General features: G+C 34.0%; 1 protein-coding gene and 1 non-coding gene across 22 annotated transcripts in view; both read left to right on the top strand.

Moving 5' to 3' along the window:
• NLGN1 (neuroligin 1) overlaps nt 1–24,322 on the top strand; it is an 887,833-nt gene extending 863,511 nt beyond the window's left edge. For 17 of the 21 annotated variants that reach the window (XM_035277801.3, XM_054246932.2, XM_035277799.3 and 14 more), the window contains 3 exons: nt 13,103–13,315; nt 16,605–17,394; nt 18,210–24,322. In XM_035277801.3, the coding sequence (XP_035133692.1) occupies nt 13,103–13,315; nt 16,605–17,394; nt 18,210–19,032 (1,826 nt within the window). In that variant the 3' untranslated portion in view covers nt 19,033–24,322. The remainder of the gene's footprint in view (nt 1–13,102; nt 13,316–16,604; nt 17,395–18,209) is intronic. The other 4 variants (XM_054246933.2, XM_035277805.3, XM_035277803.3 and 1 more) reach the window with 1 other exon arrangement.
• Nucleotides 257–363, top strand: LOC118148999 (U6 spliceosomal RNA). Its single transcript, XR_004736176.1, has one exon. It is a non-coding gene; the product is annotated as a U6 spliceosomal RNA (small nuclear RNA).
• Nucleotides 24,323–24,908: the final 586 nt, after the last annotated feature.

The following is a 24,908-nucleotide window of genomic DNA, read 5'->3' as shown; positions in this document are numbered from 1 at the left end:
TTTTTTTTCTCAAGGTAGATAGAATTTTAAAAGCAAGAATAAGGATTTTATTGGCCCACATTTAAAAATCCAGTTTTTCCTTTAGAAATATAAGGATAATTTGTAGATAAAAATCAGCATTTCTAACTGCAAGAAAAACTAATAAAGGTATAGACAACAGGCCTCACATATTCACTTGTCATAGGGAAACTGATTTTTGCATGGAAAAATACCCCTACTTCTCTAGAATAGTTAAGTGTGGATAAAATGTAGTCTGGTGCTTACTTCAGGAGCACATATACTAAAATTGGAACAATACGGAGAAGATTGACATGGCCTCTGTGAAAGAATGACACTCAAATTCCTGAAGCACTCCATATATTTTTTTTAATTTGGTCTGGAGGAAAGGTCAACTGAGTAGACAGTTTCAGCTACTAGATTTTTGCCATCATGTTCTTATAACAAAAAACACCATTACATAAAAATGGTAGATTAGAAAAGCAAAAAGGAAAGGAAATGTATGAAATTCCTATTATAATAAAACATTGTTATGTAGAAATAGTTTACTAGCAAAGCAAAAAAGAGAGGGAACATACACAATATACTGTGAGTTGTTTGAGTAAAGAAATCCACAACCTATATATTTTTTTCCTTGATTAGCATTGGACTAGAAGGCAGAAAAATTGGGTCCTAACCAGCTGTGTGAAATAATGCAATTTACGTTCTCTCTCTGATCCTCAGTTTTCTCATCTGAAAAATTATATGGTCGCACTAATTACTAAAGGCTTCCAACTCTAATATTTTTGTCTAAATTATTTACATTCTTTAAGACATCAGAGATCTCCAATTTTAGGATACATCAGAGTCACGTGAGAATTTGATAACAAGGCAGATTCCACCCTAGAGATTCTAGGTCCCTCTGCAGAAACTCTGATTCAGTACATAGGCTCCAAAGCATCTTTTTTCCACATAGTGTCTCCATGGTGAGATTGCAGGAAAGCCGAAAAGGAAGAATAGGAGATGTGTTTTATTAAAACCATAAACTGAGAATCTGGGAGAGTGTCTGGCAAAGAAAAGATGCCCAACAAATGTTCATTTAACGAACTATTTTTCATTAAAAGATTTTTTCATGTTCATGGTATTAAGTGATTTTCATCACTGTCTGATTCTCTAGGAGAAGGAAGGGATATTTCTATCAGATGGAAAATAGGCTAGGTGCTCAGTAGCTACAAACTGATGTAGAAGTTCTTTGTAAAATGACCAAGTGTTTTAAAAAATTATTTCTTTTTTTCAACATAGCTCCCCTCCAATCTTCAATGTAAAAGAAAAAATATGAATTCTGTACTTGTATACTTTTTGGTAAGTGGCATAACAATGTGCTCTTTTTATTCTGAAAACGGACTCACTCTTTACAGTAAAGTGCTGGAGAATCAAGCCGTCACTTCATGCCACAGCAGCTGTCTCTTGTACCATCTCCGACAAATGTCACCCTTCCTCTTGGGTTTGATTCTGCCACTGTATCTGGGGGAGTATCCCTGGCTGCACAGCTTGTAACATCAGTCTCTGTGTCTTCCAGTCTCAGATTCCTTCTCATTTCACCTCATGTATATTAATACAGACATTAGTTTCACTTTTTTTCTTGAATAGCTAATCACTTGGCAGCCAACATCTAACTGTGGCATTACAGGTCAAATCAGCTGAAAAGGACAGTGACTTCAAGCAGGAAAATATAATGCTTAGTGAAAACTGCACCCAGAACAGGACCTCAGACTTGTCACCCCGACATAAAAGATTTATTTTCAATTACAAATCTGAGCTTAATGTGAGGGCACCCTGGGGGAGATTCAGATCACTGCCTCTTCTAAATTGACCTTCTACTTGTTTCAATATTTCCTTCTCTGCTGAACAGCATTCCATGACCCTCGGAGCTGAAGATCCATATTAGCCACTGTAGTAATTCCATCCGTAGGAAAACTTTTGAAAAATTTCCCTAACTGAAGGCCAACTTACATGAATGATTTTCTCCTCGGTGAGCCTTCACTGGCTAACACGGCAATAGATTTGGAGCTTCACACAGCATCTCCAGTGGATTGCAGAAGCCAATATCACCATGTTGCTTAAATTTGAGTAGAATCCAAAAGCAAAAGATTATTCCAGTTTTCAATATTAGGTAGATTAACTGTAAACAGCTAACTCAGAACTATCATATATTCCCTTGGCATTAGTAAACAAGATTCCTTGAGGCTAGCTGCTGATACTGCTACACTGGCTGCTGGGATCAGGGGTTTGCCTCAGGATATTTCAGTTCCCTACTCCAGTGCCTTTATGTGCACTTAGCAGATGCACCAAATACATACCATATGGACCTAATATAGCATTCAGAAGCTTGTCTCTTAAAAGCTACTAATTGTAATTTCTTAGGAAAAGTCCTTTCAAAATTTTTTTGTAATTTAAAATCTGAGGTAGTGAGAAACTTGAATTATCTTTCAAGTTTTATCAGAGACATGATTTTTGAAAAGTAGCTTAATGTAATTTCCTTTATACTATAGCTTTCACTGCATCTAACGAGACTTTTCTCTCTATGTGGGTTTCTAAACCTTTCATTGCTGACCACTTACACCGTTCTTGGTTTTTACCTTGGAGTCTCATTGTTATGCTTGTAATCATGGATAATTGTATTAGATGAAAATAAGATTATTCCAGTTTTCAATATTAGGTAGATTAATTGTAAACAGCTAATAATTGTATTAGATGAAAATAAGATTATTCCACTCCTGTGCTCAAGTGATCTACCCACCTTGGCCTCTCAAAATGTTGAGATTACAGGCATGAGCCACTGCTCCTGGACTTGCTGAACAGAAAAATTTTATTCAAAAATCATAAAGGAAGTGTTAAATGTATTGAGCACAGCGTATGTTAATGTTCTCTCATTCCCAGGGTATTGTGATAATCAAGTCAAAGGCCAAGTTCATTAAGCTACATGCTCCATCAAGCAAGAGACTAGAGTAATAGAAGTCCTACCAGGAAGTTCATTCATTTGTTATTTATTTATTATTTCATGAAATGTTTATTCCATGGAAATTAAGCTAGGTGTCAGGAACACAAAGGTATACTCTGTTTATTCAGGGACATGGGCCAATACACCAGTGGCAACAGTGTGCCAAGAGCACCAATGGAGGTAAATCTAGAGATTGTTTGATAAGTCATCTTCTCTACACCTCTCCCAAATGCTGTCCCACTTCTCAGACAACATTTAAAATGTTCAAGGAAAGCTAATTCCTTGCCCTTCTCATTTTCTTTATTTTTTCTAGTGACATAATCTACATAACTCATATTACTATGCTATTTCCATTATCTGTGAAATTTAAGCCATTAAAAATATTTTTATCTAGGATGAATTATAGGCATATTAGTGCTTTCAATTTTTATTTGGTGTGTGCATGTGTGTTTTTGTGTGTGTGGCAGTGTGTTGGTACATGTGCGATGTATGTGAGGTTATTTAGTATTGTTCTAGATTGTGGCTTTACCCTATTTTATACTTCGTTGTTAGAAATAAAATACCCCATATGCTCCAACATTTAGCAATAAGCTTCAGTATCTGTTTCCTGTAATTACTAGAATGTTTAAATAATTTTCATGTATAAAAATCCACTCAAGATGGATTAAAAACTTAAATGTAAAACCCAAAACTGTAAAAACCTTAGAAGAAAACCTAGGCAATATCAGTTGGGTCACAGGCCCAGGCAAAGATTTCATGATGAAGACACCAAAAGCAATTACAAAAAACAAAAACAAAAATTGACAAATGGGATCTAATTAAATGAAATGCTTCCACACAGCAAAGAAACTATCAACTAAGTAAACAAATAATCTACCAAATGGAAGAAAATTTTTGCAACCTATCCATCTGACAAAGGTCTGATATCCAACCTCTCCAAGAAACTTAAACAAATTTATAAGAAAAAATCTACCCCATTAAAGAGTGGGCAAAAGACATGAGCAGACATTTCTCAAAGGAAGAGATTTGAAAAAAAGCTTATAATCACTGGTCATTAGAGAAATACAAATAAAAACCACAATGAGATACCATCTCACACCAGTCGGAATGATGATTATTAAAAAGTCAAAAAACAACAGATTCTGGTAAGATTGTGGAAAAAAAAGAATGCTTTTACACTGTTGATGGGAGTGTAAATTAGCTTAGTCATCGTGAAAGAGAGTGTGGCGATTCCTCAGAAACCTAGGGGCAGAAATACCATGTGACTTTGTATTTTTTTCAGTAAAAATGGATGAGTGGTTTATTCTACTTAATGAAATAGATAATAATAAAGAAAATGTCAAATTTAGTTAGTTGATTATAGCCAGAGTATTTTTACACAACATATATTAAGCACCCTGCATACCAAAAACATTATCTCTTTTAATAATAATGATTTTATGGGGTGGATGCTATTACTAATATTGTCTATTAGAAAACTAAGTCTCAGAGTGACTAATTTACACAGTAATTTGCTCACAAACCTGCGTTAGTCTGTTTGTGTTGCTATAAAGGAAGCTAAGGCTAGGGAATTTACACAGAAAAGAGATTTATTTGGCTCATGGTTCTGCAGTCTATACAAGAAACATCACACCAGCATCTGCTTCTGGTGAGAGCCTCTGGCTTCCACGCATGGCAGGAGGCAGAGAGGAGCCACTGTGTCACATGAGGAGGGGAACAGGCCATTCGTGAAGGAACTGTTCCCATTACCCAAACTCCTCCTAATAGGTCCCTCCTCCAACAGTGGGGATCAAATTCCAACATGAGATTTGGAGGAGACAGATATCCAAACTATATCAGCATCCTGGTTATCCTACTAAGTCTGACTCTCTTTTTACCACACTAACTGTTGGGGGAATCTCAACAGCCTCTCAAACTTTAGGACCTTGGCCCGTATTCTAGACGAATATTCGGGGATAGCCTACTGGGCCATGTGTCCTCTAATCTCGGATAAGCCCCACCCCAGATTGTCCTACTTTCCTCTGGTCAAAGCTAATGCTACCCACACTGCATCTTAGGGTACTTTCCTTCAAGATTGGCTGCTGAGAGGGTTTTTCGTAAGTTCTCACCTCATTGCTGCCATCTAAGAAAGATACATAGACCTCTTGCATTTGGAAGGTTTAATTGTTAGTCTTCTTTCTGTGTTAATAGAAAATTATAACATATTAATGCTATCCTTCATTCAGAAAACATGTATATAACAACAATTTGGGGACAAGTGCAGTGGATACAGCTTCTAGTCTAGAAAAAATATAAAGAATATGAGTAACTTATAAATACTATATTACAAAGCACACACACACACATATGCATAGGTTACAATGGGAACACTTAAGATTAAACAGTTAGAAAATTACAAAATTTGTATAGTTTCTGTTGTTCCAGAAGCTACACAGTATAGTTCTGAAGTATATAGCTCCTAAGGACCTTTCTTATATGATAGATATTGTCGTTTCTTCAATGTCATGCTTTGAAGTACACTATGTCTTTAAATGACTAGACATTCCCACACATTCAGAGCAATTAGAAATGAAGAATGTGATTTCTTTTGACTCAAAAGCCCTTTTAGTAGGGGTATTTCTTCTTTTTTCACTTCTTTGGGAGAGCAGTTATTCAAAATGAATAGGAACTTTGTAAAATTTAATACCAGGTTTATTGTCCAGATACACATAGGTAGGAAGTACACAGTCGCCTCCATCAGGGAGTGCTGGATAAGCTTTTCTTAAGACACACACCAAGAAAACACTAATAGTCTTAAATTGGGATGAAGAATATGGGTTTGATGATGGGAGCTGGGGATTCCTTTTTCCTTCGTATCTTGGGCCATTCTTGAAATGGGAATGGTATATATGATTCAGAGCTAAGTAAATCAGGACCCTGTTTCCTAGCCATTACTACCTAAATTGGGAACAAATCTGTTTAAAATAAACATTTTGGTCTTATTTGGGGGAAGGAGTCACAAAATGTTAACATTGAGTGTAATGTGAAAGGAACAATCTCACCTCTTTACCTTGGAGATGGTAAAACTTTGGAATTTGGAAACTGAAAACCAAAGAGATATCTATAAGATTTCCTTTTCAGGCATCTATTTACAGTCATCTTCTTTTCTGCTGTACTCCCTGTCTCCAGCTGTGGGTGATCAGAAGCCATGGCCAGTAACACAGTGTGTTATTTCTGAGACAAGTTATTAAAGAGCAAATTATCTTAGAACAAATTAGTAAGTAGATTCACCGAAACATAAAATTTTGGAAATACCACCAAGTTGTATGATGTTAAGATATTAACCTCATTTCAGAGTCAAGTTTTTTTCCAGTGGATACAGACAAAAAGGAAATTATTTGTACTTTGTTCTTCATTGCTTTCGAAGAAGAATTAAACAGTAGCTTATGAGGGAACGCAATAGCAAGGCAGCTATATATATGGTGAATAATTAAATGGCGTGTGTGTGTTCTTTTCCCGAATCACAGACCCCAAGTTGTCCAATTTGAATAATTTTTTATTAGATGGTAAAAAAAATTAACATTAAATTAACATTTAATTTATCATTGTAACCATTTTTACACATATAGTTCAGTAACTGTATTAATATATTAATATGTTAATATACTAAGTATATTCACGTTGTTTAGCAATAGATCTCCAGAACTTTTTCATACAGCACTAAAACTGTATACTCATGAAATACTAATACCCCCTTCCTCTCTTTCCACAGCTCTTGGTAATTACCTTTCTAATTCTGTTTCTATTATTTTGACTAGTTTAGCTATTTCCTGTGAGTAGAATCCTACAGTATTTGCTTTTATTGTGACTTGCTTTATTTCACACAGCATATTGTCTTTAGAGGCTCGTCTGTGTTGTAGCATGTAACAAGATTTGCTTCTTTTTTAAAGCTACATAATATTCCATCATATGTGTATTATCTTTATCTGTATTTTCTTTATACATTCATCTGTAAATGAATACTTGGGTTGCTTCCTCTTAGCTATTACAAATAGTGCTTAGATGAACATGAACTTACACACTTCTTGTTGGGATCCTGCTTTGAATTCTTTTGTATATATACCCAGAAGAAGGAGGCTGAATCATATTCTAATCCTCTGTTTAATTTTTTGAGGAATCTCCATACTATTTTTGATAAGGGCCACATGTTTTACATTCCCACCAAAAGTTGCGAATCTTCTACATTCTTGCCAACATGGAGTATTTCCTATTGCTTGATGGTAGCCATCCTATGGGTATGAGGGGATAGCACAGTGTGGGTTGGGCTTGCATTTTTTAATGATTAGCAATGTCGAATATCTTTTCATGTGTTTATCATGCATTTGTATAACATTTTCAAGAAATGTCCATTTAAGTCCTTTGCCCATTTTTTAATTAGGTTATTTGTGGTTTTCGGTTGTCTTGCTGTAAAAATCTCTGGATATTAAATGCTTTATCAGACATATTATTTGCAACTGTTTTCTCCCATTCTGTTGGTTTCCTTCACTCTGTCGGTTGTTTTTTTAATGTGCAGATGTTTAATGTTTGGTGTAGTCTTATTTATTTTTTATTTTGTTTCCTATGCTTTTAGTTTAATATCCAAGAAAACATTGCCAAATCTAATCTCCTGAAGTTCTTAATCTATGCTTTATGTTAGGAGTTTAATAGTTTGGGGTTTTTTATTTTGAGTAAATTTTTATATAGTGTATGCTGAGAGTCCAACTTTATTGTTCTGTATCTAGTTATGCAGTTTTTCCAACACACGTGTTAAAGAAACTGTTCTTTTGTCATTGTATAGTCTTGGCACATTTATCAAGAATCATTTGGCCATATATGCTTAATTTTAGGGATTTTAATACATTCTATTTTAAATAATTTTGACTCAAAAAGAAATAAAGTGAAACTATCTACTCATATTCTAGCATGAAGATTTTACTTTCATATAGCTGTGTTACCCTATTAGAGGAGAATATTTTTCAAACGTGAGAACTGACAGATAGAAGAGAGACTTCCTTGCTGAAAGTTTGGAGGTTAATTGACTAATTAGAGGGATTTCAAAGGTCTAAGAAGAAAAGAGGAGGACTTGGAAATAGTCCGTGACATGAAGTTTAAAGCTGAAGACAGACAGATGCAGAAAAAGACATACCTGGACTTGGCCACTGAAAAGATAAGGAATGTTAAGACATAGGATTTCTAGTCAGATTTTTAGCGTGAAAATAAATAAATTCAAGGTTTTATTCCACAGCTCTAAATTCTTTTATGTTTAAGCTGCAAAGTCCTCAATGAGCTGTTTTTCTGATCCATATTCCCAGTCCCTAGAAGGTGTCTCACTATCAGTCAGAGTCTCATGTCTGCAAAGCTGGCTCTTTAATACTCAGTACGGTCTCTATTTTAAAATACTTAGCAATGTAACTCAAGGAACAAACCACAGACATCTATAACCAGGCAACAGCATTGAGAAACACTGCAAATTTCTTTCCTACTTTATAGCTTGAGCTACATAACGTGGACTGAAAGGAATATTCTATTCAGTGTTTCTAGAAATTAACTACTATAAACATAGACACTCAAATATGCCTCCCTTAAAAATGGAGGAAGCAAAGCTATAGTATAGAATCACTGTCATCTTAAATGTTTGACATCCTAGATGTCATCTCAAATGTAAACAGTCTGCATTTTTTTTAACATTCTAACGATATTTGTACATGGTTGATTGGTTGTATTATAAGAGACCTAAGTATAAATTGGGTTAACAAATAAACTTCAGGGCTACCGCCTGACAATTTAAATTAGTTCCTTTCATACTTCTTAGCGTCTGCCTATCAGAGAGTTTTCTGAGTTCCATATACAACAGTAGCCCAAGCCAATATCTTGGTCACAGTAATTATCAGTTATTTATTTTCCCTTTGTCCAATTTATTTTAGGCCTGGTCTTATTTTTCCATTCCAAGAGCCTATGCACTCATGTTCAGTTACCTGGTTTCTCTCTAGCACTTCAAACTAACTCTAGTTGCCACATCATGTAAACAGAAAATTCAAGCTACGCCTGCTCAGTAGATGTAATCAACTTAGTAGAACTAGTAGTTTCATGCAGGATCCACAGATGGAAATGTTTTTTGATAGAATGAGTTTTTAGGTGGGAAGACTGGCATTAAATAAATTCTATTTGAACAAATAGGTGAATGACAATAGTAGTAGATATGTGAATCAGTCAAATAATTTTTAGCATAATTGCAATTATGAATTTTGAGAGTTAGCCTTAAGTTAAAATTTGCTAATTGTTAAAGTTTTATATTCCTGAGTCAAGTAAATTAAGCAGTTAAAATTTTTTCGGAAAATTTTGTACTTTTTTTCTGAAAAGGAAGTTTGTTTTTATAGTCATTATTGTTCTATTTTATAAAAATAATAATGTGTCAATGTGTTATGACAATAATTAGTCACAGATTCCAGGAGTTTAAAATGAGGATCGAGAAAAGCTGGATAAAGTAGTGACTATCTGTTAAGAATGATTCAAGTGAGATTCAAGGAAAAGCCTTCTTCTCCGAAGCAATCACGAAGTTAGGACTCTGCAAAACTGAGTAACCCCATGAATGGACTATAGTCGAGCATGTCAATGTAAAGTTTCAGCTAGACTGATCTGAAATGGCTGTGCTGTTAAGGATGAAACAGCTAAGTCAATTTAAAAAGAACTTTAAATTACTACTTCACTAGATGCCAAGGTATAAAGAAGGCTGTCAATGTACATACTTGGGTAATTAGCAAACTGTATCTCTTTTGAGCAGCAATTTATTTAATTTTCCTCATTTTGTCCACTTAACTTAGCCACAGGATGTTGTTTGAAGGTACTATCAGTAATCAAAAAATGTATGCAAGTATATATCTCCCTGCCAGGTCTGAAGTTATGTGATTTGACTGGTCAGCTGTCCTTAATAAAGACAGTTGCTGTCAGTTTTTCCTAATATGAAACAAAACGTGGTCCTCTAAATTCATGCTAATGATTACTTAGTTTCAGACAGGTGGGATAGATAGACAGACAGATGATAGATAGATGGTAGACAGACAGACAGACAGATAGATAGATATAGACAGATAACAACATACACATGAAAAAACACTAGAATCAGGAGTAAGAGACATTCAGTACTGAAGGGTAAAAACGGAGCTTTACTAAATAATCTAGGACATTTTGAGGCCACAAAACAATGGCTTCTACCCAATGATTTACTCTATTTTCCATGCTGTGGTTTAATAACAAGATTTTTGAATTGAATAGATTTTGTTTAAAACTTTTTTTTGAATATATTACAAGACTTCTTTAGACTATATATAAAGTAGAGGTTACTCTTCACAGACAATATGTTTTAACAGTACTGTTATATAAACACAAAGCTATTTGACTGAAGAGTGCATCTGTAGCTGGGATTATACAGGGGATACAATTTAGTTAATGTAGAAATAATTGGCTTATTACCCTGGTTCCCTACATGCTTCACATTGAATGATGATTATTTTATGAGTAAGTCAATTCCTTTACAAATGTAAAGATTTATTTGAATGTAACTGGATTAATTCAATATTATTTTGAGAGGAGTTAAATATGAATCCTCATTTTGCACTGAGGGACATAAATTATATTCAGAAACCAAAGTTTTTTTGAATATATTAATGATATTGAATTATATATAATAAATTATGAGGTTGGCGTTAAGGATATTGCAGTTTGTGCAATTACTTTTAAATGGCAAAAAAACGTAATTACTTTTGAACCAACCTAATAACAAGAGTATTATGTTCTTATTCTTTTTTTTTGAGACGGAGTTTCGCTCTTGTTACCCAGGCTGGAGTGCAATGGCCCGATCTCGGCTCACCGCAACCTCCGCCTCCTGGGTTCAGGCAATTCTCCTGCCTCAGCCTCCCGAGTAGCTGGGACTACAGGCATGCGCCACCGTGCCCAGCTAATTTTTTGTATCTTTAGTAGAGACGGGGTTTCACCATGTTGACCAGGATGGTCTTGATCTCTTGACCTCGTGCTCCACCCGCCTCAGCCTCCCAAAGTGCTGGGATTACAGGCTTGAGCCACCGCGCCCGGCCTTTATGTTCTTATTCTTTCACTTACACACTCTCTTTCTCTTTCTCCCTCTCTCTCTCCCACACACACACACCCCTCCTTTTCCCTTCAAGAGTTTTTTCTATCTAATGTACAGTGATTCTTCCATATTGTTTTCAGAGTTCATGCCAATAGTCTCTTTGTAGACCAAAACATTTGTTAGACAATCTTTCAGAAATTTAAACTAATGGTTCTGTCTTATATCAAAGTTCATGTAAGAGCAAATAGAGTTAAAAGAGTTCCCTGCCATGCTTCTGTTTTGTATTTTATTACTGTCTAATTTATATGAATGTTGAGTATTTGAAAATGCTTCTAAGAAGACACCTTGAAAATTTCCTTAAATTATTATGCAAATGCAATAAAAGAGAGGGGTATTACCAGAAAAATTTGTTTATTTGAACTGTATTTTTTAAAACATTAATATCAAGGAAAGTTAACATTTTCAGGATTACACACACACCACACACACAATGAATTAGAGACTGCAGTTTTATTTCTTGGAATATTTGATCTTGTAGAAAAAAAGAACTAAGCACTTTCATTTCTTCAAATTTTTCAAAATTTTTCAGGAGTATTTGTCTTTATCTATACCTTTCTACAATGATCCTAAAGAATTTCTTGTCCATGTATTCAGTTTAGTTATGGATTTATTTGCTAACCTGATAGGTAGTGTTATTATGGTTTTCTTTTCATAAATGTAATCTATGTCCTAGCTTACTTTATAAAGTGAAGAGATATATTTTAAACTGAATAAAGTAATTTTTACCACAAACATTGACCTATCATAAGTCTCCAATAAGAGAACTAATTTTTTAAAATCAGTTCTATAAACTTGTTGAGATTAGAAATTATATCCCTAAATATAATCAATTTATATCTAATGGGACTCTAAATATTTTCTACATAAATATAAAATAGTCCATAAGATGGAGTATTTTATGAAACGCATTCTACATTTTCATTTATACTAAATGCAAAAATATATTAGAAAATAGATGTTTGTTTAACAAGTTATAATAAACACACTATAAAAGATACTAAGTCAGCTAAATGAGTGAATATGTTTAAGATCTTACTAAAGTAATATATTTCACTCTCCCTTCTACAACTTTCAAATGTAAAACAATTACTCGGATCTTAATGCCACAATATTTTTTCTGTCCTTTTTTCTTTTTTTTTTTTCAATTGCCCTTGCCATTCTGTCAGTGCAGATTCTTAAACTTTCTCCTCTACCTCCATTTTCTCTCCTTCTCATTTTCAGATTTACCACATTTTCCGGTTTACTATAAAGCAGAGCTTTGAGCATTTCAGAAATATGTTTCTGAACTTTTCAAAAAAACCTTCAATTATTCTATACCATTGGCTAACTGAGAAGCTCCCCTCAGTTTGGCATTTAAAGTAGTGTTAAATGTGGTCTCCAGTCACCCTTGGCACAGTAATTCTTTCTTAATCATTGATGAAAAATGTACATATTCATGTGCATGAAGAGTTGTATATAATTTTATGGACTTTACAAAACCTTTCTCTACAGGTCTTAGCGAAATATCTGCCTGCTGTACACATTTCTATCCTGCCACTCTGCCCCAAACACCTAACATTCCAACCACGTTCGATGACAAGCAACTTGAGGACAGACATGGTGTTTTCTGCAAAATGCACATTTGCCTAAGCCCCATAATACTATCCAAATGTCTCCACCGAATAACTTGGCCCTGGAATGTCTTTCCTGAGGTTTTCAGAATGTTTGCATTCCCTTTATCTGCCCCAGTTTTCTGTTACCTGGAAAAGTTGGGAGGCATTTGGGGAAGATAAACGTCATTTTTCAGATTTCACCCACTATTATTCTTGCTAAAGTAAATTCTTTTTTTATGGTGGAAAATAATTTCTACTAATGAACTTGGACTGTGTTTACCTTGATTAATATAGGCTTCATTTATTTAAGTTTGATGTCTATTTGATTCATGTCCATTCAAAACTGTTTTCTAAATTTATATTTTTCAGGTTTCTTGAGTACAGGGGATCAGGCTGCAAAAGGGAACTATGGACTTCTTGATCTCATACAAGCTTTAAGATGGACTAGTGAAAACATTGGATTCTTTGGTGGTGACCCCTTAAGAATCACTGTTTTTGGATCTGGTGCTGGGGGTTCATGTGTCAATCTGCTGACTTTATCCCATTATTCTGAAGGTAACCGTTGGAGCAATTCAACCAAAGGTATTATGCAGGTTGCAAATTTTGACAATTTTGGTGTCTGCATGCCACCACCATCAGTAGTATGTGATGCTCTGTATATTTCTCTGTTCAAACTGAGTGTTAGGTCGAACTCAATAACTGTTTAAAGCTTTGTTTCTTCAGCTTTTCTGTGCATGTTTAAATTTTCGTCAAACTCTTTTCTTTGTCTCCTGTGGAGCTTGGTAAGGATGCCCTTGCAAGCACACTTCAGAATAGTTAGCATTATAGTTATTCTTTCCTTCAGAGGGTGATTTGAGGAAAATTCAGACAAAGACATTCTACAGTTCTGTCATCTTTGTTTATTCAGTGATCAAAATCAAAGATGAGACTTTTTAAGTGCAGGAATTGTGTATAATCTGTTTTCAAGACGATAGACATTTAAAACCCTTTATTAGTATGACGAGGTCCTCAGCTAGTTTGTCCGAAAACATGTGATTTCACTTGTTGTCTGAGTACAGAATGAATTGTTGATTATTTTGCATGCATGATCCAAAATTGTCAAAGCATCAAGGTCACTGGTAGAGCTTTTGATTAAAAAGAAAAATACATTTAATATCGTGTTTTTTAAATTTTTAACTCCAAAAGCATTGTTTTTCCCCCTAAACTTGGCAAGGCAGCATGCACTATTGAGGCTGCTGAAATCCATGAAATATTTTTCTTATTTCTGTTTTCTGGCTTTGACATATTTTTCCCAAAGTGCCTGTCCAAGGCTTATCATATTGTTCTTTAGGAACTCCATCTCCACTTTATCATGTGTTTAATCACTCATTCCAACCGCATTATTAATTTGAAATTTCACAAGAGTATTGTTGAAGAAATTTGCAAAGCAAATACTTTTTCTGCATTATTCATGTATAATAGGAAGACAGAGAACATATTAAAAATAGACCAGGTTTTAATTTCTGATTTTTTTATTGTCATTGTATACACATGAAGAAAGTATATACTGTCGAGTATAATTTGTGAAGCATCTTTATTTGTAAGGTTGAGTTTTATGATAGGAGCACCAAACATATGACACTTGTTTTTGGTATTAAAAACACATGAATGTTTAATTTCAAAAAGGCAGCCAGTCATTAAATGAGTACATATATTTGGAGAATCATATAGACTTCATTTATTAACATAGTTTACATAGCATTTCATTTATATTGGTACAATTCTGTTTCAAGATGACAAAATAACACAGCTGAACATTTCCTAGAGAGATTTCATCTGTAAAGAAATGGGTTATTTTGAAATAATAAACTTAGTGTTTCTTTAATTAAACAGATTAGATTGCTCTAACCTCAGTATTTTACTAACGCCACTATGTAGTAGCACTAAGCCACCTACATAGGTTTCTCAGGGTCCTTTGACCAAAAATTGACATCAAAACCAATATTGGCTAGTGTCAGACCGGCACTGGTTTCAGAGATGAGTAAGTTAGTTCGTCAACTAGTGCTGCTGGTCTTCAGCTGATGGTGTAGTAAACAGTGGTAACTGGTTATGCAAAGAGGTGAAAATACAGCATTTTCTTATATACTTCAGGAAATGTGTCTGTAACTGGAAAACGACATGAACTTAGGTTTGGCCTAAACTTATCTCCAGACTGAGCTGCGTGACTTTACCAGGAGATGCTCGAAAGAGCTCTTGAAATCAAGCTGATTCTGCCTCCAGTGTAGACATAGACTTTAAAGGCAATAAACTCCACAAAGAGCTGCACCAGTGCTCAGGCTTGTATATACCACGAGTCAACCCCATCTTGCATCCACATAAGAAGCACTTTCACTAATGATAAATCATATGGTTTTCCCAATACCATCTTGGTGACATATTTTAAGATATATTGAACACGATGTGCCTTTCCTTTGAAATCTTTTTCGGTATATTTAGTTAATATCATTGAGTCCCTGAATGGGAAAGAATATTATAGAAATCACCAGGGATTTTTTTTTGGTTATACAAGTTTTAATTAATAAAATATTTTTCTGAGCAAATGTTGACAAACAGCTACTCCATTTTAAAAATTATCTGTATTTGTATCATTTGCTTTTGCATACTTTGTTCTAGTAAACTAAAAAATGTTTATAAAGATGTCAGAAAACCAAAACAAATTTATATTAATATTGTCAAAATTTTAAATATAGGAACATGTTACAGACATGTTGAATATATAGGCATATTTGGTTAAAAAAAAATCTCAAACTTTCCTTCTAATTCAGACACTGCTTCAACACCTTTGCGAAAAGAGTTTTTATCTCATTAACACATATGAATAATTAAGCAAGTGTTTAAATAACTGAAGCACAAAGCTGTATTTGGAAATTGATAATGCATCTAAATATATAAAAGAAAATAGATAAATTTTATTTATAAAATAGGAATTTTATTAGAAAAATACCTTAATGAGAAGATAAGATAAAGTGCATCTGTAAATTTGAATGACATGCAGCTCTTATCAAACTGCATAGGGAACCATCATTTACAATTCTTAAATGCAATTAAGTAAAAAGCAGTGGGCCATGTGCTTTTCATCTTTTATGATAAAAACAGTAGTGTACATTCAACAGTGGCAAAAGTTAAATCACCCCACACTAAACCTTTTGGCTGATGGTTTTTTCTTTAACCTAGTGAAAACACTTCAAATCTTATGTCTTCTTCTGAAAGATGAATTTTCAGCATACTATGTCTGACATGAAGATCTGGAAAGAGTATGTCTAAAGTGATATTCTGTTTTGTGTGAGTTCAGGGCCATCCCCAGGGTATAAGAAAACAGCCAGCTCCAGTCATTGTATGAGTCTTTAAAAATTCCTTTTCAAATAACATCTAGTTAAAACAAATACACAGAACTATTTTGAAGGAAGATAGACGTAGCCAAACTGGAAGAAATATTCCAATGGACAATGCTGGAGAATTAAATAGGACAAGATTGGCCCCACCTGGTTAATGTTGATGATAATATAAGTATTTACATACTCACTGAAGAACGTGTTTGAGACTTTTTACCACTACATCTTCTCCTTTTCTTCTTTCCTCCTACCTCTTTGAGACTCCACACAGTTTAGACTTCTCGATCCCTAAGGCAGGGCACAAGACTTAGATCTACCTCTCTAATCCATTGTACCCTGTGGATGGCTTTGTGTACTTCCCTTAAGCAAAAATGTCTCTATCTCCCTGTTTCTTGAGTTGTATCTGGGTTTTTATATACATGTCTAAAATATCAGATGTTATTGTTTTATCACAACATTACTCAAAGATCATCTGAAATTCTTTGTTGATTTTCCCTTAGGACTTTTTCAACGAGCAATAGCTCAAAGTGGAACAGCCCTTTCCAGCTGGGCTGTTAGTTTTCAACCTGCAAAATATGCTAGAATGTTGGCCACAAAAGTTGGTTGCAATGTTTCAGATACAGTAGAGTTAGTGGAATGCCTCCAGAAGAAGCCTTACAAAGAACTTGTTGACCAAGATATTCAACCAGCTAGATACCACATAGCCTTTGGACCTGTGATTGATGGTGATGTAATACCAGACGACCCTCAGATATTGATGGAGCAAGGAGAGTTTCTCAACTATGATATAATGTTAGGAGTGAACCAAGGGGAAGGGTTAAAATTTGTTGAAAATATAGTAGATAGCGATGATGGTATATCAGCTAGTGATTTTGACTTTGCTGTTTCAAATTTTGTTGATAATTTATATGGATATCCCGAAGGCAAAGATGTTTTGAGAGAAACCATTAAGTTCATGTATACTGACTGGGCTGACCGTCATAACCCTGAAACCAGAAGAAAGACATTATTGGCTTTGTTTACGGACCATCAGTGGGTGGCACCAGCTGTAGCCACAGCAGATCTTCACTCAAACTTTGGTTCACCTACGTACTTCTATGCCTTTTACCATCATTGCCAAACAGATCAGGTTCCAGCTTGGGCTGATGCAGCCCATGGAGACGAGGTTCCCTACGTACTGGGAATCCCCATGATTGGTCCAACGGAGTTATTTCCTTGCAATTTCTCCAAAAATGATGTGATGCTGAGTGCAGTTGTAATGACATACTGGACAAATTTTGCTAAAACTGGGTATGTACCAAAGGAATGAAGTTAATAGAAATGTTATCTTAACTATTTAAAAATAATAGATATTTGTGCCCAAATCATTTAATATCTGATTAATACCAGCAACATATTAAATTCCTTTATTCAAAATTAATTCTATATTATGGTGTTTTTAAAAGCCATTGCTTTATTATTTCTGATGTTTTAGAAGCTTGTTAAGAAAGTACATATGTGAATTGCATTACTTAATTACATCTGCTTTTGGGTTTTGAATTACACAGGGCTTACTGCTCAGCAGTAGCGAGAATTATTTTATAGTGCTAATTCACAACACTCTTTAATCCTTCCAACTATCTTCTGAATCTGGCAGATCAGGTACTATTAATCCCACTTGACAAAAGAGAGACCTGAGGCTCTGGGAACTGCATAGAAATGTTGATATGTCTGGTATATAGCAGAGTCTAGTCTCAAACCTTTATCTGCTTCTTTCAAATCAAAAATCCTTTCCACTGTTCCATGTCATCTCTGCCAGTTTGCCTATGAGACAAGTCATCTGTAAGTGAGTATTTAAATAATTCTTTAAAATCTTTGGGCAGATAGTAGCCCATCTCGGCATAGGCAGAGAGAACAAGAATGTGAGACTTACTTACCTTACTTTATAACCCACCTGCCAATCTGCCTGCTAGAAGATTTATAGTTTTTAATTGACCCAAGTTAATGTTAAAACACAACATAAAGCATTGCCCAGTCATCTCGTTAATTATTACATGTTAAAGTAGTGTCGTTTTAAGTAAAAAATAAAATAATTTTGTTCTCATAATTTATCTTTTCCTTCTTAGTGATCCAAATCAACCAGTCCCTCAAGACACGAAATTCATCCATACCAAACCCAACCGTTTTGAAGAAGTAGCATGGACCAGGTATTCCCAGAAAGACCAACTTTATCTCCATATTGGATTAAAACCAAGAGTTAAAGAACATTACAGAGCCAATAAGGTAAACCTCTGGTTGGAGCTGGTACCTCATCTGCATAATCTCAATGACATTTCTCAGTATACCTCTACAACAACTAAAGTGCCATCAACTGACATCACTTTCAGACCTACAAGAAAAAATTCTGTACCTGTCACATCAGCCTTTCCCACTGCCAAGCAGGATGATCCCAAACAACAACCAAGTCCGTTTTCAGTGGATCAGAGGGACTACTCAACGGAGCTGAGTGTCACTATTGCAGTTGGAGCGTCACTGCTGTTTCTGAACATCTTGGCCTTTGCAGCCCTGTACTACAAAAAGGATAAGAGGAGACACGATGTTCACAGGAGATGCAGCCCTCAGCGCACTACTACCAATGATCTGACCCATGCACAAGAAGAGGAAATCATGTCCCTCCAAATGAAGCACACTGATTTGGATCATGAATGTGAGTCCATCCATCCACATGAGGTGGTTCTTCGGACCGCCTGTCCCCCAGATTACACACTAGCTATGAGGAGGTCACCCGATGATGTTCCCTTAATGACACCCAACACCATTACAATGATTCCCAACACTATACCAGGGATTCAGCCCTTACACACATTCAATACATTTACTGGAGGACAGAACAATACTCTGCCCCATCCCCACCCCCACCCCCATTCACATTCAACAACCAGGGTATAGCCAGATAAGAGAAACAAACTATTTTTTTGATGGATTGCAGTAAACGATTACTGAAGATTCCTTGGCTTTCAACCTACAAGACTTACTATTTAAATAAGGAGGAATATTATGTGAATATACATATCAAGAACATTGGGGGTTTTGAAAAAAATGAATTGTATATATACCAATCAACTTCAAAAACAAATTTCAATTGCTTGAAGCAATTGTTCTGAATGATACTTTTTCATTCACATTCAAGAATTAATTTTTTGAAGATTTAAGTTACATAATGGAATTAGGCATGTGGAACACCAAACAGGAAAGAACTATGTCTGAAATATAAAAAATAAAAATGAAAAAACAACTATGAATATGCACAAGGGACACACCAATGGAATGTCAGATAATTTTCACCCATTTTTATTTGGAGCCGTTTTATTGTGTATACCATATTTACATATTTGGATAAGTACACAAAGCGCCAGTGCTGTTAATGGCCTTAGCAAAGGTCATGCTGAAATTTGCCAGTAAAACAAAGAAGTTTAAAGACTGGCAGGTACAACATTATCACATAAGTGCTGTCAGTATAAAATTGTGGGGATAAAGGAAACTGGATATTTTTAGCACGATGTGCATGATAATTTATATGCTTGGTGGCTGTGCTGCTGATTAAGCCGTAATTAAAATTCTTCTCATTTCATTGGAGTTTTTAATAGAAGCTTCCTCCATCAATTGGCAGAACCTAAAGAAGATTTTAAGGGGCAAAAGTAATTACAATAAAATAATTCACAGTAGTTTCAATATAGAAGGAATTAGCTATTAAAGGTATTTGAAGAAACTATAGGTATAGTGGTGAATACTCGCTGATATGAATCCCAGAAAAAAATTTCCTGTTTTTAATGTTCTTTTCATTCCCATCTAGATAATGTATAACCCTAATTGGACATGTGGTACAGGATCTATAAATTGTTGTGGGTTTTTTTTTTTTTGTTACTCTGTATTTTGTTCCTTTTGGTAAGGTGAAGTGTGTCCAAAGAGTTACTTGCAACAGTCTTTCATGATATGAGGATGCCCCAGTATTACCACTCTGATTATAGTTCTGAGTTCATTGATTTACTCATGCTGCATGACAAAATGTTTACTAATAACAATTCATTATAAAGTTATGTCCCTCTTTACATCACTTATCTTTCTCACTGAGGTTCATTCACTGGAATTTACTCACGCAATCTCAGTAGAGTACAACGTAGATACAGAACCTAGGAGAGTCAACACCTGGAGGATTTTAGTCTTATACATATGTGTGATTTTAAATGAATATTCTAAGACCACAGGAAACTCTTCATCCCCCTGTTGTTTACCAGTACCAGTATATCACAGACCTTTCCAAATGTTTGTATATGTAATCAGATGTACATTTATATTTAAAAAAAATGAGATGGACTTAAAGAGCACATCCTGATAAATACTTTCTCTCTTACCTGTACTATATTTCTATTAGACTAAAGTTATGTGATTTTTTTTTTACATTTTTTCAGATGACTAGCAATTTTGATAGTTTATAAGATAATGCAAAGAACTTTCTCTGACAAACTAACTGCAGTAACAGAAACCTTTCTTTTCAGTTACTCTTTTTCAAGAATGAAAGCTTATTATACAAAAAAATTGTATACTACTTGATGGAACCAACTTTGTACATCTTGGCCATGTCACTGGTCATTGTGTGAAATAAAGATAATCTGGATAATGACTATTAGTCCAATGCTAAGAAACATGATCTTTGCTCATTAAAGAGCTAAAATGTTTATTGCTGTTTTGTCTTTCTTTAAAAAAAAAAAAAGGAAAAGAAAAACAAAGAAACATGACTATCTCAGAGTGTAATATTTCTAGAGTAGACCAGTCGGGTTTTTGAAGACATACAGGTACCCTCCATAGAAAACACAGCCATGTATTTAAAGGCAAGTCTCATCTAAGATGAAACTCATAAAACTTTAATGTTGTGAAATTTAAAAGCTCCAGAAATTCATGGAAAAAAAAGACTAGCTCTGTGTTTTTAGATACCTCTTAGGTACAGATGTTGTAGAAATAAAGTGCCAATTGTTTTCAGCTAGAACACAAGTTCCAATTCTGGTCATCAAGGAAAAGGTCTATTGAAAATAAATTCACAATATTTTATAGAATACAACTAACTAGGCTCATAATATGTGGGTGATTAAACTACAATAAAGTAATGAATAGAAAGTTGTCCTGCTTAAAGAATGTAAAAGTGCTGAGCAAGAGATTAAACTGACACTAAAAGATAAAAATATATTTCAAGGAATTATTATAATCCCCCGTCCAATTATTAGCTACCAATGAAATGTAGATATTGCTCCATAATTTAAAAAACATCTCTGTTAGAAACAAAACGTCTTCAAAATTCAGAGTGATCTACGTGCAGCGTTTGACTGACGTATTAGGCTTTTAGACTGTGAACTGCCAACGTACACAAGTAAAAGGAATTGTTTAGCATCTAAAAGCTTGTTCAATTGGAATACTGTATTTTACTATATTGATTAAACAAAACACAAGAACAGAATAGAAATGACAACAAAATAAGGTATAAATGAATACTTTCATCTGCATTACTTCATTTGGAAAAACCAAACATTCTATTAAATATAATGTTTTAACGACGGCCATATTTATATCTATCTACCTATCTATTGCTCTGCATTCATCACTCCACATATATATAGCATAACTATATGCTATCATCATCTTTTATATTAATTTAGGAAAATGATTTAGGAAAACAAAGTATAGCCCTATTATCTTCTCTAAATTAAGGTAGAGTAACTTTGTGGAAGATAAAGCAGCCTAGATTTAATTGCTGTTCTCAAGTCACTGGATAAAGTCATTGTGAATGAGTGTTAATTGTTAGTTTTATAATCGCAGTCTCTAGTTTTCTGAATGAAAAAGGATGTCCCACATTATACAGAACATTAAGAATAGTTTTTAAAAGCTGAAACATAATTGTTGTATGCAAGAAACATAAATATTGTTACTCAATTGTAGCCAATATCTTTAAATGTATTTATTTAGATAATAATTTTCTTTGAAAAACAATGTAAGTCACAAAATTAAAATAATATTTTTGGCATTGTTTCTTAATTCAGATTTTCCTGCCTCAGATTAAAAATTAGGCAAGGCTACTTATAATTTGTACAAACATTATACCAAAATGAACAGAATTTCATTGTTTTGCTGTTATATAAAATTTTTGCCAAATGTTTCCAATGGATTAATATTTTAGAGTATGGGGTTAGAAAAATAAAAGTGACAAATTTCACAGTTTTAAATCTCTATTGAACATGTTGTCTATGAACAAAATCTAATCTAATATCATAGATAGATGACAGAGTTTATTATTAACTTTTTTCAAATTAGAAAATAATTTGCTAAAGCATTAAAAATGTCCGATTTGGAGACATCTCTCTGGCAGCTTAAAGCAGAAAATCTGAGTATATGTTACTTTATTCTTCATTTCAAATATAAAAGTTGACCAAAATGAAGCTTTATTTCAGACTTCCTGATCTGTACATGAAAACAGCAACAACATTTTTAAAAAAATTATTAACTATATGTATATTACTAAAGAGGAAAACAGATAGCACTAATTGTTTTAAAGAAGTGAAGTGCCGAAACTAAATAGTTATAACAACAGTTATTTCACCTCTTAGCACACTCATCCTGACACACATATTAATATCAAAAAAGGATACAAAGAATGTGAGAAATGTGTTCCAGCTTTAAAGACACTACTAATTAGAAATTACTGGGATTCTTCTCTTTGGCGAGTTTCACTGAAATAGTTTCACAGGATGAAATGATGAGTTAAATTCTTAAGAAGCTGTCAAATATGGTGGTCTTTTGATGTTAGTAATTTTGTTTTCTTCTGTGTGATTGGTTCAAAGTACTGACCTTTTCCTTCATTTCCAGTAATTAGTTGTTACAGACTATCACTTTTTAATGTGAGTGGAAATTAGATAATTTGGTTATACTTGTGAAAACATGCTTCCAAATAAATTCAATTAATGGGCACTTCCCTGCTGAGATTTTGTTATCATTCATTTAATTATCTTGTCAAGCTTTACTGTTAGAACAAATGTTTTAGCTTTCTGGTCGGTAAACTAAGGGAATTTCTCCAGTAGCCTTATATCTCTCCTGCACTTGATCTGATAGCAACATACGCTTCAAATTCCCATCAGAAGTCTCTAAAGAAATTTCCTACTGATGTGAAACTTTGGTGGCCAACTTGATTCTTTTTCATAAGCATTCTGATTTGATTTTATTCTGGCACTTTGCTGTATGTGTGTGGGCCAGAAATCAATTTCATTTGATAAGCGTTGTGGAGAATGCAGACTGGAATAACCATGTGCAGGGCTTAAGTGCCTTTTCATCCGGAGATTTTATTTATAAAACCTAGCTTTTTTTTTTTAATTTTCAGAATCTGATAATTCAATTTAAAGAGTATAATAGGATGACTATATTATAAATTACAAATGGGAAAAGTTTATTTAGACATGTTTACATTTAATTTGATTTAAAAGTAGTATCAGATGGATCTGAATGGCTTCTGGGAAAGATTGAGGTAAATTTTTGAAAGTGACAATTATATAGTCATCTGACTTGATGGTACTTAAGAATAAAAGTTTAAATCTCTAACAAACTTTAAAAAGTTTCCAGATAGCAAGTTTAATTTAGAAGAAGTCTGAAGCTATTAGAGCTAATCACATATCGGATAGGTTTATATTTTTTTCTAGTCAGTTACATATACCACATAAGGTATATACCCTATATACTATGTGGTTTATATAACATTTATAATGGCCCATTCAAACTCATATACTTACAAATGACATTGTATAACTTCCTACATACATACTAATGGAACAATTTAGTCCTCTATGGAAAGTCAAGTCAAAGTGGTAGCTGTTTGGAGTTGAAATGAATGATAACAATTAAGACTTTAAAGAAATTGGTAAAGATACAGTAACAAAAACTCAGCAGATAAATTTAAAGCAGAAGGACCATTTTTGAATGCCATTTTAAGAGTTGACATCTAAACCAGAAGGTGTATTTAAAAGGATTTTAGTAGTTTTGATTCATCCTTTCTCTGCACTCATATCATTTAGCAAATTAATGTATGTCATGGTTTTTGTAAAAAAGACCATTGGGTTGTCATGATTCAGTTTGTGTTTGGACATCTTTGGCTTTCATTAAAAACATGTTTATTATCATGAATAAATATTACCATGTTTTCCAAGCTGTGTTGACTATTTTTAAACTCAGAAATAATTTCTTCTCTATTTGTCTCACACAAAAACATTACTAAGATAAGTGTTTTCTTGCAAAGTTTTTGTATTGCTTACACATCTGCTGACAGTTCTGGCTTAATAGAAACAACGATATTTTATATTTTCACCTCTTGGTTAATACAGGGCAAAAATTTAGCGAATAGATTTGGGGAGTTTGGACACAACTTTTCAGAAAAGAGAGGGAGGAAAGTGGGAGAAGGAGAAAGAAAAGAAGCGAAAAAAGGAGGAAGTATCAGAGAAAAAAGGAAGAAAAACTTCTCAGTTTTAAATTAATGACTTTTTGCATCCAAATGATGTTTTAAATAGAGATGTGTGCCAGTTTTTTAAAAAGAAGAGCAAAGGAATTCAAATAAATCATAAATCTATTATTCTTAGAGAACAAGATTAATAATATCTAGGAAGATACCATAAATTTAATCCTTGATCCAGGTCTTGATCAAATTGCATCACTGGAAGGAAATAAAAATAAAATCTATTCTGAAATATTTATGGTTTTGTACTATCTAATCAATAATGATCTTGGTAGGAGGACTA

The sequence above is a fragment of the Callithrix jacchus genome, chromosome 17 (assembly GCF_049354715.1).
Source record: "Callithrix jacchus isolate 240 chromosome 17, calJac240_pri, whole genome shotgun sequence".
NCBI lineage: Eukaryota > Metazoa > Chordata > Mammalia > Primates > Cebidae > Callithrix > Callithrix jacchus.
Note: the sequence above shows the minus strand (reverse complement) of the source record. Positions and strands in the feature narration are given on the sequence as shown.